Source organism: Pantherophis guttatus, chromosome 3 (assembly GCF_059756535.1).
Source record: "Pantherophis guttatus breed Tessera chromosome 3, ASM5975653v1, whole genome shotgun sequence".
NCBI lineage: Eukaryota > Metazoa > Chordata > Lepidosauria > Squamata > Colubridae > Pantherophis > Pantherophis guttatus.
The window spans coordinates 54,292,301-54,306,454 of record NC_142065.1 but is presented as its reverse complement, the minus strand read 5'-3'; the positions used below and the strand labels follow the sequence as shown (position 1 = coordinate 54,306,454).

Here is a 14,154-nt window from a genome sequence, read left to right as displayed (position 1 = left end):
CTTTCGGCCCCTTCGGAAGGGCGCCTTTTTGCTGAGTTTGGGATTTGAGTTTGGCTGGGATTGGAACGGCTCTTCGGAAAAGTTGCCCTCTTAAGTCCCCTTAGATCCGCCATCGGTAGAGGCCCTTTTTTGCAGGCCTGCTGGTTGTGCCGTAGAGCTGAATGAGAAATAGCGCCAACCGCTTCTAACATTCCCGAAGCTGTTCATGATTGCTTAACGCCACGTCCAAGTGCGCGGACCGAGAAGAACTTAGAGCGGGGGTGAATTCGGTACGAAACTCAGAGCAAGCGATTGGCGCCCGCGCTTTGGGTCTAGTCAAAGGTGAGACCGGGATCCGCAGAAGTGGCCGTCCAGTCTTCCCTCTCCCTAAACCAGGGGTGAATTCCAGCAGGGTCTGACAGGTTCTGGACAACCGGCAGCGTACTTTTGAGCAGTTGGGAGAACCGGTAGCAGAAATTTTGAGTAGTTCAGAGAACCGGCAAATATCACCTCTGGCTGGCCCCAGAGTGGGGTGGGAATGGAGATTTTGCAGTATCCTTACCCTGCCAAGCCCGCAGAACCGGTAGTAAAAAAAATTGGATTTCACCAGTCCCCTAAACAGATTTGCTTTATGTTATTTTAACCGTGATTTGTGATTGAAAATAGCAAAGGCTGAAAGCAGAAAAGTGTGGTCCAAAGCCTAACTGAATCATAGGTTTTGAAATTTGTCTGCAGTTACCACGATAGTGTGACTGTGATCTAATACAAAGTACAAAGTAGAATATTTGTAGCTCGGGGTTGACATAAAAGGTCCTTGGTGCTCTCCGAGCTTGCTTGTTTTCTTGCAGGCATTTATTTCATTACCCCAAACTAGGTAACATCATCAGTGCTACCTAGCTTGGGTAATGAAACCTCTGCAAGAAAACAAGCAAATTCAGAGAGCACCAAGCACCCCTCATGGTCTGATTTAAATACCATCCATGTTTACAGTATGTATATTTGGTGCCATGGCAGTCTAGTGGTGAAGATGCTCGACTCCCACTTGAGAGTTCAATCAGTTGAGAGTTCAATCCTAGGTAGCAGCAGATGTTTCTCTACTTGGGTGCTAAGAAAAAATGATACGCTGTGAAGGCCACATAGGATCAGGAAGGGCATCCAGCCAGGAAATGCTTACCTCCATCCATTTGCCCTGACTCTACCCGAAATTTAATAGACCACAGGGTTATAAAAAGGGAGTATATCTTTAATGCAACATTAAAAATAAAGAAGCAGAACTTCAATTGCACCATTGTAGCCATTATCTTGACTTTTCTTTTGCATAGCCTGCAGACGTGCTCTAACCAGGCTTGACTGTTTCGCTGCATTTTCTAAATCAGAGTTGCTACGTGTTGATCTTTAATGTGACACTTTAAATGAAGGGTATTTTCAAAATTGTTTTTACAGTATCTCATTTTTCCCACATCCGCATGATTCTACTTGCCTAATAGCAGCTGAAATGGAATCATTGGTCCTTTGTTCTATCTTTTCATTTTTAATCCAAAGGTCTGTACGGTAGAACTCTGGCCTGCACAAATCCTAACACTTCCAAGACTTCACATGATCTTGATTCTACTGCTGACTCATATTTGAATTTCCACTAGGGCTCCAAGATCCCTCTTGCAGTCACCAGTATTGAACCAGGTACCACCTATTTTATACCCGTGCGTTTGGTTTTCCTTAACTTTTTCACCACTGAATTTTATTTTGTTAGATAGGGCATAGTCTGTCAAGATCCTTCTGTATCTTGAGCCTATCTTCTGGAGTGTTGGCTATTCCTGCCAGCTTGGTGTCATCTGCAAATTTGATGAGTACCCAATCTCTCCTCTCATCTATATTGTTTATGAAGAAATTGAAGAGTACTGAGCCAAGACAGAGAGTTCTTTGAACTGGTGTGGTGTTTAGTTCTCTAGCAACCTTCCCCTTGTTCATTGACACAGTCTGCCAGCAGTGTTGGTGAACAGTATAAAGTGCTGCTCACCACTTTATACAATGTGGCACATGATTTCAGTGAGGTTAATTATTTCACCATGTTTTGGCACAGAGCCAAAGATATGACATGGACTAAAGAGAACAAGCAAAATGCAAAAAAAAAAAAGAGGGAGGGAGGGAGGGAGAGAGAGAGAAGAAAGGAAAGAAAAAAGGAAAGGGAAAGAAAGAAAAAGAAAGAAAGAAAGAAAGAAAGAAAGAAAGAAAGAAAGAAAGAAAGAAAGAAAGAAAAAGAGAAAGAAAGAAAGAAAAAGAGAAAGAAAGAGAAAGAAAGAACCAAAATGATTTTAACTGTTTGTGACAATTCTAGAAGACATTATGGGAAAAAATATCTTCAATTAGAAGAAATAATTGTTTGGGGTTGGGAGGAGGGGGAAGTGGGGGAGATATTTTCTGCTATATTAAATCTTAAACTGCTGGTAAACTCTATAAATCATATTCAACTATGCATCTAATTTACCATGGTAGTCCCAGCATCAGAAGCAGATGCTGTATCCCAAACAGCTTTATAACATGCACTCCCCAAAAAGTGTGTGTGGTGGGGGGCACATTTTATAGTCTTTGGAAGAGATTTCAGATTTCTCAATCCCTGGGGAAAAAATGTAAATTGCCTGCTCAGTTTTCCCATTGTGGAATCCAAGGACTATCTACCCACTGCTGTCATGAAATTAGCAATCCTACTGTGAATCCCAGTTTTCCAGTGTTGCAGGCTGTTATTAATCAGAAGAGACTGAGGGTATTAGTGGACCAACCGGTGAGGGGGTTAGCTTTCTCCCCTGGCTCTGCTGCCATCACTGTCTTGCAGTTCATCAGTGTCGTGTAGGAAATAAATCAATGTACCGTAAACCTTTATCTCTATTAAGATCTACTTTAACAAATGAGCCTCTGAAGCAGTTAACAATAAATGTTTTATATTTACATATATATGTAATCGCACTAAGCGATGTTAGTTCTGGCTATTCTTCCTCAGAAGAAAGTCTTGTAAACCATCAGAACTGCCCTTCTGACTTCCAAACTGCCCACAGTTTTCTAACAGAAGAGCTGAACAGAACTCTCCTAACTGCCAACTGATCTGCCTTCTGAACTGCTTTCTGGACCACCAACGGTTTTCAGTCAAAAATCTCCTTTTATACTGTCAATTGTGACAGTTAGGGGAGGGAACATAAAAGCCCTGGAGATTCAAACCCATCAGCTGCCTTCTGATTGGCTCACCCACTTGTCCATTCCAAAAGCCATTAATAGGCACAGCAATTGAGAAGTAACTTTTCTCTCACAACCAGCCAACAAGGTGAACACCGCCCCCCCCCTCATTAGAGTACTACAGCAGGAATGGGAAGTGTCTGGTTACAGAGCTTTCCTTGATCCATCTAGACTGGTTGGTTTGCCTCTCCTTCCACACTGGCACCTCCCAGCTTAAAATAATGAAAAATAAAAGAAGCATGCTGTGATGGAGGGGACCCGATTCGCTGCCTTAAAGAGGCAAACGGAGCCCCCCTTCCCTCTTGTTCTGACGCTTCAACCCGTCTAGCAAATCCAATTCTTTTCTTCTTATCTCTCAGTAGAACAGACAGGGTGGGATTGATGCTACTTTGTCAATATGCCCTTTCTCTTGTCCGACCTGCCTAGTTTTTTTGTTTCTTTTCTGCACAGAGAGAAGAGGATCTTTTTCCTTTGTTGCAAGAACTAGGGCAGCTGGGGGGTGGGGTGGGGAGTGAGGCTTGCTCCTTTTCTCAGTGCTTCTGACTTAATAAGTGAAGACAGATGGCTTTTATTAAACTGTAGAGGCTGGGAAATCAAAACTAGTAGTATGAAAGATTAGTCTAGAGAAAAGAAGGACTCTGGGGACTTGATAGCAGTATTCCAGTATTTGAGGGGCTGCCACAAAGAGGAGAGACTCAGCTTGTTTTCCAAAGCACCAGAGGGCAGGACAAGAGACAATGGATGGAAACTGACCAAGGAGAGAAGCAACCTAGAATTAAGGCAAAACTTCCTAGCAGTGAGAACAATTAACCAGTGAAACGGCTTGCCTCCAGAAGTTGTGAGCGCTCCAACACTGGAGGTTTTTAAGACTGGACAGTCACTTGTCTGAAATGGTATAGGGTCTCCTACTTGAGCAGAGGGTTGGACTAGTTGACCTCCAAGGTTCCTTCCACCTCTATTCTGATTGAAAGTGCTCCTCATGAGCTTGATCTGCCTTTTCCCTATTACAGGAAGCCGAGTCTCAGGAAAAAGACATGGAGTAACATAGTTGGTTACCTAAGCACCATTTATTAAGGAACTTTTCTATTCATGTTATAAAAAGCAACCACCTTTGCTGCAACATTGGAGCCCAAATTTAAAGTGGGGAAACAGACCAAGGAGGGATTAAGAAACAGACTTATTTTTTTTCCAGTTTCTTATATTCTTTATTAGGTGAACACGTGCCTTAGAATCATAATCAAGTTTGGAAATATGGAGGACTAATGAAGATCCCTCCTTCATATGGCAGTTCCAGTTGTTACCCTCCTAAAACCTGTGGTCTCTTCTAGATTTTGTTGCCGTTCCACGTAGCACAACTCCAAAAGATGGGACTTCTGATGCAGCGACTTGATTCCAGGTAGGGAGCAATCATCTCCAAGGCCTACCGAGAAAGCCAAAAGAAGGATATTTGTCATTGCCTAGTGTTGTCATTACACAGCACAATAGCTTAAACCAGAACAAAACCACACATTTCTGCTTAATATCTGAAAAGCTATATTTCTCTTGCTTTCAATTGGCAACGTGTTTGCAATATGGGAGATATAACTTTAGAAAACACAAATTGATCAGGTCCTTTGCCACTATTTCATCCATTATGGAAGATGTCTCCAATCTTGGCAACTTTTGTGACTTGTGGACTTCAACTCCCAGAATTCCTCAGCCAGCCATGGTATGTCAAATCTTTTTGAGAACTGAAATGTCTTCAAGGAAAAACCAGAAAGTCCAGTTGCCTCTTGAAAAAGCAGCTTTGGGACAATCTCTAAAAGTAAAAGCAGGTGGTGGTTGTGGCCAGGAGGGTCTTTGCGCAACTGTGGGTTGTGCGCCAGTTATGCCCTTTCCCGGACCAACAATCCCTACCTACAGTCACTCATGAGCTAGTCACTTCCAATCTTGACTATTGCAACACACTCTACATGGGGCTGCCCTTGAAGAGCATCCAGTTGCTGCAAAATGCAGCGGCCTGCATGGTTTTGTGCAGACCTCGGTGTACACATGTATCGCCTCTCTTGCAGGAGCTGCATTGGCTGCCGATTTGCTTCCAGGTGCAATTCAATGTGCTGGTTGTCACCTTTAAAGCTCTTCATGGCTTGGGACCAGGTTATCTGAGGGACCGTCTTTTGCCGGTCACATCTATCTGACCCATCAGAGCGGGGAGGCAGGGCATGCTGCAGGTCCCATCCCCTAGGGAGATACACCTGGTGGGACCCAGAAGAAGGACCTTCTCCATGGTGGCTCCCTCTCATTCCCACAGAGATTAGAATGGCCCCCACTCTAATACTCTTCCAGAGGGCGCTGAAGACCTGGTTCTACCAGCGGGTCTGGGGAACCAAAGCAGGATGGAGCCCATTAAATGGCTCGTGTGATCTGCTGTCGCAGGGGTGGGGGTGATTTTATTATATTATATTAATTTTTTATTTTTATTTTTAAATTTGATTTATATGCCGCCCTTCTCTGAAGACTCAGGGTGGCTTACAATGTGCTCAGCACATTGATTCTTTTCATTAGTTTTATTGTTTTAAATGAGGTTTTATATTCTGTAAGACACCTTGAGTCGCCATGGGCAAATAGGTGGCAATATAAATTCAATCAATTCAATCAATAAATGTTGAATCAAGTTTGACTGTCACACAATCATGCCCTTTTCTTAGCAACAGCAAAGAAATGTTTTTTGATGCCGCCTTTGGAGTGTTTTCACTTCCCTGTTTAACCTACAACCTTGAGATTGCCTGAAGCTGGCTGGAGATCCCTCATCCATAGTCCCATTTCAGCTTAGCTCCTGAGTCCAGGTGAGAGTGACCAGATGCTGTTGCCTGCTGAGACCTTAAGAACCTCAGTGAAGTTATCAACTCCTGTGAAGGTCTTGGAAACTATTGGCTCTGTCATTGCTGCAGGAGTTGACCATTTGCAGAAGAAATTAAAGCTGGCAAAGTTTTCAATACTTTTTAATGCAACTTACAAAAATGTCATCAGAACCGAACCAAAATGAAGCAGAAAAACAGAGTTCTATTTACATGCACATTTCAGTACAAAGAGAGGACATGCTCAGCACATTTATTCATTTGCCTTATACCTTCTGAATAATTTTAAGACCTATTTATTTATTTTATTTGTCAAGAATGTATTAGGTAATATATATAAGCATGGATTGGATACATATAATAGATACATATAGAGGAAACATTAGGACAGGGACGGTAGGCACGCTGGTGCTCTTATGCACGTCCCTTAGATCCTTCTAAAACTAGAGACTACTGAATCGGTTTTTATTATTTCTCTATACTCTTTTATATTCCGGATATAGTTTTTGCTAAATAATGAAATAGAAATGCCTTCCAATATTCTTGCCCCAATTCTCCAATGCATTGTTGGAGAAGATGCTGAGACTCTAGAAAGAGTGCAGAGAAGAGCAACAAAGATGACTAGGGGATTGGAGGCTAAAACATATGAAGAACAATTGCAGGAGTTGGGTATGTCTAGTTTAATGAAAAGAAGGACTAGGGGTGACATGATAGCAGTGTTCCAATATCTCATAGGTTGCCACGCAAAAGCGGCAGTCAACCTAATCTCCAGAACACCTGAGGGTAGGATAAGAAGCAATGGATGGAAACTAATCAAGGAGAGAAGCAACCTAGAACTAAGGAGAAATTTCCTGACAGAACAATTAATCGGTGGAACAACTTTCCTCCAGAAGCTGTGAATGCTTCAACACGGGAAATTTTTAAGAAGAGATTGGACAACCATTTGTCTGAAATGATATAGGGTTTCCTGCCTGAATGGGAGGTTGGACTAGAAGACCTCTGTTATTCTATTAAGTAGCAATCTTTGAAACAACTTTGTATAGGATAAATTATCTACCAAGGATTTTAAGATTATGTTGTATGTGACATTTCTGTAAGGTCAGAAAGCAATTACAGTTACTGAGTATGGAAATTAGAGAGCTGGGAGGATTGTAAATTGCTCCATTTTTCTATAGATCCCAATAAATATTCCCAGTTTCTCCCCTTAAACTGCTGCATGCTGACTTTGCTGCCAAGATCCTGGCTTATGTGCCATTTGAGCACTCTTAGATACACACCTTGGCTTTATTGGGATGAAAATCATATTCACTTTATTACTGCAAACTTTCAGTAATTGTTGGTAGAAATTCATGTATAAAGCAGAATGCATTTCACCTCAAAGCGATGAAGGAACTCCTTCAGATTTGGGAACTGATCCAAGCATTTTGGGTCCAGCATTTGATGTACATCTAACGCATCATAAGCAATGAAATCTATGTAGGTGAGCTAGAAAAATTAACAGTGGGAAAATATTTTTAAATGGAAGAATAAAATGTGCCAAATAGCATAGTTTGATGTAAATTGCCTAGAACATGAATACCTTTCTGTCTGCAAACCACTGCCTGTCCCCCAGAAATTGAGAGAACTGCTTGAGTTTCCCAGGTAGTAATTCCAAATATTCAGGCTTTAGTTTTTCCTGCAAAAAGAGACGATTATGTACAGGCTGGGTTCTAGCTAAATCTTTGTAAAACTTTGAATTTAGCAATTTCCCTTTTTTGTTGTTGTTCTTTTCCCTCGGCTTAATCACTAATGCAGAACTTTTCTCTCTCCATCCTACCCAGGAATAGAGGATCAAATTAATCTATCCGCTCATCCCAAAAAAGCCCAAACTCATCTTCAGGCATCTTTTACAGTCCGATACAGTGGTGGTATTCAGCTGGTTCTACCCAGCTCAGGTGAACCGGTAGCGGCGGTTGTGGGAGGCTCCAGCCATCCACCTGGACATCATTATGTCCCATTTATGACAATCTGTGCATGCGTGGAAGGCCCTGTGCATGTGCAGAGGTGGCACGCGTGTTCACATTTGCGAACCAGTAGCGAAGGTAAGTGAATACTACCCCTGGTCTGATAGCATTTTGAAGGAAGACAGAAAGCACAACACTCACAAAATCTGGACTGTAACACAATTTTGCAAAGCCCATACGGAAATCCATGAGGTGGTTCTCAAGCATGTCCATCCTGATCATTTCTTCTTCAGTCTCACCACCTGTGGCAACACAAGGTCCTACAAAACTAAGGATCTGCAATTATTTGAAGAAAATCATTTTTAAAGCAACACCAAAGGGGAGTCTGAACCACTTACACATCTTGTGCTTGCGTGCAATGTATCGCAGGATGGCGTTGCTTTGGGAAATCTTTCTGTCACCATCAATAAGATAGGGGAGCTAGGGAGAAAGAAAAAGAAGAAGAGTAAAGATGCAAAGATATTATGAATTATTACATTGTCCAAACATGTCCCTTGAACAATTCTTAAATTCTAGGAATGAACCAAGAGGAGGATTTTCTGAGAGTGGCTTGAATTCATGATTTTATAACCACACATTGCATAGGATAGAACACATTTGCACAGTGTTGTCAGTGGCCAGAATAATAATTTTTGGGTTCTGCCGAGATTAAACTGAAATATCCAATTATTTCTCATATTCTTATTCATTCTGTTCTCCTGAGACATTCTTTTTGCATATAGCATTCTCAATATCCCCCCCCCGTCCTTTCATCTTTTTCCATACAGAATTTGAGTATCCCCTCTCAACCCACAGGAATGTACCGCTATCTAGTCCACAACTGCTACATACATTTGGGAAGTCCAAGCCCAGCTTCTCCTTCACACTTGTCCATTCAGTCATATCCATAGTAGGAACTGTAAGCAGATACAGGTATGGTTAATGCAAGTCCATTTAAACAGATTGGGCAAAATGAAGATTTTGTGGCTGCAACAACAGCAGAGATATGACACATTGTTTTGACATCTCTACAGCAAAACGTAATTACGGCAGATCCCAACAAAGGTCATTCTCATTTCAGGTTGATTTGTCAAGTCCCAATTCCATTGTTACATCTCTCACACTGCTCTGTCTCCTCTCCACAAAAGCCATTCTGTGAGAAAAAGGCCAAAAATCAATTGTTCATTTTTTTGGGGTGTGCAGCACTGACCTTTCCATCCAGCACATTGAATTCCTGGACATCCCAGCAGCTCTGGAACTGCAGAGAGGGCCTGTCCTGATTGCAGTTGGTCTTTCCATTCCATGCTGGGAATGGAATCCTTCCCATTTCTATTGAATCAGAGGCTAAGGCTGAAGCTGGCTATTCTGAAATAGTATTCCTAGCGTTGTCTTGAACACAGAATTGCTCCCTTGCTGACAAACTTGAAGTCCTCGTTTTACAGCAGATGAGACTTAAGTCCTCTCCACCCCGACTAATTAAAGCTGGATAAAGCTTTGTTTTACTGCCTTTTGTAGTTTCATGGCAGACAAATTCAACTATTAGGATATTTCCAATATGGAAATACGATGAATGACCCATTGCTTTTACATCTGACATACATTGCATGATTCCCTATTTTATTGGATAGCAGTGTTCCAATATTTAAGGGGTTGCCACAAACAAGAGGGAGTTAGTCCATTCTCCAAAGCACCTGAGGTCAGGACAAGAAGCAATGGATGGAAACTAATCAAGGAGAGAAGCAACCTAGAACTAAGGAGAAATTTCCTGACAATTAGAACAATTAATCAGTGGAGCAAGTTGCCTCCAGAAGTTGTGAATGCTCCAACACTGGAGGTTTTTAAGAAGATATTGGACAACTGTTTGTCTGAAATGGTACAGGGTTTCCTGCCTGAGCAGGAGGTTGGACTAGAAGACCTCCAAGGTCCTTTCCAACTTTGTTATTCTGTATTCTGTAGTGAGAAAAAAAAAACATTTTTGTTCCCAATCTATACTCACCAATGCCAAGCATTCCAACTCTTGATTTCAGTTCATTGTTTTCCACTAGGGTAAGATACATTATGTTTATATTTAAATAACAGTCATCAGCATTTAGATATGCACATTAAGATACAATTGTATACTTATCAATATATATGTATTTGTATTATATATGCTATTTTGCAAATATTGAATAGACAGCTTAAACAATATAAGTTGTTTAGTTGGCACTAAATGTACTTTTTGCATGCCTCTAAATACTATGATTTCACCCATTGTTTGTCCAGGATACAATTTCTTTCTAAAAATGAAACAACCCCCCTCCCACAACTACTCCAACAATGGTCATTATTATTTATACATTTTCCCAGGAAGATGCCTTTACAAATAATACCTAACCAAGTGATTATGGTATCCCAAGTTGTCAACTTTGCTTGAAACTAAAAACCTCATTCTGCATTCATTTCAGCTTCTTGGGCCAACTTGAGGGGTGGGGGCAGGAAAAGTGATCCATTATGAATGGGTCATGATTTTATCGGTGAACCTACTTCATCCACTGTCAGAGAAAATCAGTGCCTGCAAAATTTCTACTGCCCCATTGACAATCCTGGTTCTGTGTCAAGAATATCTCTTCCAAAATGTTGCTAATTATTACCCTGATCAGTGAGTGTACAACTCACGACAAGAAGCTTTTTCTCTGGCTTTGCTGCTATCTCCTTTCAATATGTTCAATCAAGAATATGAATTTCAATTAGCAGAAGGTATCTCTCTCAATCTGATCACTGGAGCCAGAATAGCTTGGGTCTGTCTTTGGGATTCAAGCTTCTCTAAACTGGTTTTTTACAGAGTGCAACTCCCAAGAGAGAAATACAGTAAGATAAAGAACCATATAGAAAAGCAGCAGCCACAGCTAACTATCTAGATTCTGTCCAGTAGAAATGAAACTCTGACTTGATCCTGGACAACCAACTTTCTCATTTGAAGTCAGGTGGAACATGATTGAAACTGGCAAATACAGGGAAACTGGCAAATAAGCACCATGTTTCCTTATATTCTTTCCTAAGTGCGATGGAGACTGGTGTATTCTAGTCTCCCGCACCTTATTGAAAACCTGAAGACATGAGAATTTGCAGCAGGGGAAAAGGGGCAAGGACAAAAATGCAAGTTACAAGTCAACATAGTTGCATCAGATATTGGGATGCAAATAATAAGGCCAGTAATTGTGATGATGGCACAATCATCATTTTGAGAATAATGTAGATTACTGTACACTCTGCCTCCTAGAGAAAAATTGGGTAGGAGTTGGTGACGGATATGAAAGGAACTCAGGAAACAAAATGTTACTGGGGAAAGGGCAAAGGCAGGACAGATATTCTGGGTGGAGTCATGGAGGGCTGGGTAGGGATCAGAGAAGAGTGAGTAAGCTCTCCTTGAACTCCCAAACACATCTGCATTCACACATGCAGGTAATCCTCATTTAGCAATTGTTCACAGTTATAACAGTGATGAAAACTTAATCTTGCAATCAGTCCTCGCATTTACAACCTTCACAGGTCTTTAAAGCAAAGGAAAGCTGAAGTAAGATCATAAGAACAATCAAAATTTCCCTTAGCAACCAATTTGCTTAATGACTGACTTGCCGGTCCCAATTGTGGACTGTTTTTACAATAGAAAGGGTCAACTTTGACTTTGCCTCCCAGGGAATGAAGTGATTTTGTCACTGGGCATTGTCAAAATAAGGGGAAAATAGTATTTTTATACTGATAAGCTAATGACGACTTAAGCCACTTTTGACCTGGGTGTAAGGTGGAAACTTAATGGGAACAAGAAAGGCAATTGGTAGGATTAGGATTTGTTTATGCTGTGCCTAGATTTAAGTGACACTGAAGCAATCACAACAATTTTACACAAATATGCAACCAGAGTTTAAAAACAACAAATATTTATAGAGTAGCCATTGAAACAGATTAACAGACATTTTGTTCTTATTCGTGTATCTAAATCAGCAATAGTAAAAAATAGAAATCGTAAATCTTTGGCAAGTTTATTTGTGTTACCGATACCAAGTAGCTTTTGTTTTTTCAAGCAATTCTAATACTTGAAAATTGGAAGCACTGCTTTGGGTGTTTGCTGAATCGTTTAAAATTTGCTAAATTAAAATCTGCTAAGACATAGCCAATATTTGCTCAACATTTCTAAGCCTGGAAAAAGCCAACATGCCAGTTCAGAAAATACTCTGGTGAGCCCAGCATCCTTCTCCCAGAAAGTTAAGTCAAGCCATCTTGAAGTTCAAGACCTCTGTTTAGTTCCTTACCTTTTCCACCGAGAACATACCGTTTCTCTTTATAGGGGGTCTTGGTATACTCTAAGAGCAGTCTAATGGAATGAGCCAACTGCAGGGAAAAGAATATGGTAAATAAGACTAGGTACTCATAGGTACTCATAATTGCCCCAAAGACAGCCTTATAAAAAATTGAAATAGTTCGATTAGTTTCTAGTATTAAGTGAGGAGCAGCATGTGTTGCTTTGCTCTTGTGCTGCTGATAGGTTTCCAACAGACACCTAAATTGCAGTATCCAATCTGGGTCGGTCACCGGGACCAGAGGTTTTTTCTTCCGAGCTTTCGGACTGATGCTGGAGCCCATCCAACATGAGTCCGAAAGCTCAGAAAACAAAATCTCTGGTCCTAGTCTGGACCCAGATTGGATCCTGCAACATTATCCTGGGACGTTTATATTCACCTTCATTAGTGAGACACCTAAATTGACTGCTGTGAGCAGAAGAGAGAGACAAGTAGGTTGGTTTGGAAACTGACGGCAGGAGCCTCTAACAGCAGCAATTTTCTCTGGTTTAGCTAAGCCAAATGATTGGCCAAAGGAAACAGGCAGGTTTCCTGATATTCCTCCCATCAAGGTTTCTCATCCTGCCCTCAAAGGCAGGACTTGAACTCTTGGTCTCCTGATTCCTAGGCTGATCCTTTAATCACTACTGGTACTCCTCAACTTATAACCACAACTGAGCCCACCCAAAATTTCCATTGCTAAGTGAGACAGTTGTGAAATGAATTTTGCCCCATTTTACGACTTTTCTTGAAACAGTGGTTAAGTGAGTCACTGCAGTTGTTAAGTAAGTAGCAACCTGCCAATTGTTTTATATGTTGGTTGCCAAGTGTTCAAAGTTTTGATCACGTGACCACGGGGATGCTGCAACCCTCGTAAGTCTGGACAACGATCATAAGTCACTTTTTTCCCCAGTGCCCATGAAACTTTGAACGGTCACTATACAAATGGCTGTAAATCGAGAACTACCTGGAAACCAAAACGGTCCCAATCCTCCTACCACCGGTGGTTGAATGAACCCGAAGGGGGCATGCGCGCTGCAAGAGGCCCGTCGCCGCCGGAGTTCTCCGCTTTGTTTTCAGCGATGGCCGAAGCCGTCGAGAAAACGCTTCTTGCCCGCCTGGCTTCGCCCACCCGCCTGCAGCCTCTTGGCCTCGATCGATCCGAAGGCGGAGAGCGCCGAGTCCTGGGCAGGAGCGAGGCCGGTCGGGTCCTGCTGGCCACCCCGCCTCCCTCCACGCGGATTCTTTACCCCTCGGATATTCCAGTAGCCCAGCGTGGCTTCCATCTTCTTGGCTGGGGCCGTCAGACGTGCTGGGCGCTGTCTCTCGTGGCAAGCAGAAACGACCCCGCTCCCTTTCGGAACCCCGGAGATCCCCAGATCTCTGCTTTTATACTCAAGCGGAGGAACGGCCCAATGAGGAGGATGTGGCGAGTCCCAACACAGGCAAAGCGCTGGTGGGAAAGCCTTCCCCGAGGTGCGGACAATCAGGTGGCGGGTTATCTGTCCCGCCCCTTACTCGCCAAACCCGATTTCTCTTCCGAACCGTCAATCAGCTTCAAAGAAGCCCCTCTCTTCAGGTCACCTACGCCGGACCCACTTCGTTCGAGCCTAAGAGACGCCTCTCGATGCCTTACCGGTTCGTTTCCGAAATGTTTAGCTCTGGGCTTATCCTGATAAACGATTATCCCTATAAAGAAAAATAACTTGAGGTGTAAACGAAAGAAACAGTCGGGAGTACTGGAGAGGGGGGGGGGGGAAGCCTGTGTGAATGAAGTCTCTAGGGGTTTTTTTAACCATCCCCCATCACCAC

At 42.3% G+C, this 14,154-nt stretch overlaps 1 protein-coding gene and 1 long non-coding RNA gene across 2 annotated transcripts; one reads left to right on the top strand and one right to left on the bottom strand.

Moving 5' to 3' along the window:
- The first annotated feature begins 188 nt into the window (after positions 1-188).
- On the top strand, positions 189-2,195 carry LOC148114587 (uncharacterized). The gene is made up of 2 exons (XR_015733066.1): positions 189-321; positions 1,522-2,195. It is a non-coding gene; the product is annotated as an uncharacterized LOC148114587 (long non-coding RNA).
- Positions 2,196-4,384: 2,189 nt separating this feature from the next.
- On the bottom strand, positions 4,385-13,803 carry LOC117664053 (glutathione S-transferase 2-like). The gene is made up of 9 exons (XM_034414784.3): positions 13,593-13,803; positions 12,316-12,394; positions 10,020-10,064; positions 8,876-8,940; positions 8,383-8,464; positions 8,186-8,286; positions 7,621-7,716; positions 7,416-7,526; positions 4,385-4,624 (listed from the first exon to the last, which is right to left on the bottom strand). The coding sequence occupies exons 1-9, from the start codon at positions 13,626-13,628 to the stop codon at positions 4,529-4,531; spliced, it is 711 nt and encodes a 236-aa protein (XP_034270675.2). The 5' UTR covers positions 13,629-13,803; the 3' UTR covers positions 4,385-4,528.
- Between the last annotated feature and the right edge of the window lie 351 nt (positions 13,804-14,154).

Excerpts from the sequence above, each read along its gene's own strand:
- LOC117664053 (XM_034414784.3), bottom strand. The coding sequence starts at position 13,628 with ATGGAAGCCACGCTGGGCTACTGGAATATCCGAGGG. Across the intron at positions 10,065-12,315 it reads GTATGTTCTCGGTGGAAAAG|TGGAAAACAATGAACTGAAA; the intron begins GTAAGGAACTAA and ends ATCTTACCCTAG. Across the intron at positions 8,941-10,019 it reads AGTTGGAATGCTTGGCATTG|TTCCTACTATGGATATGACT; the intron begins GTGAGTATAGAT and ends ATCTGCTTACAG.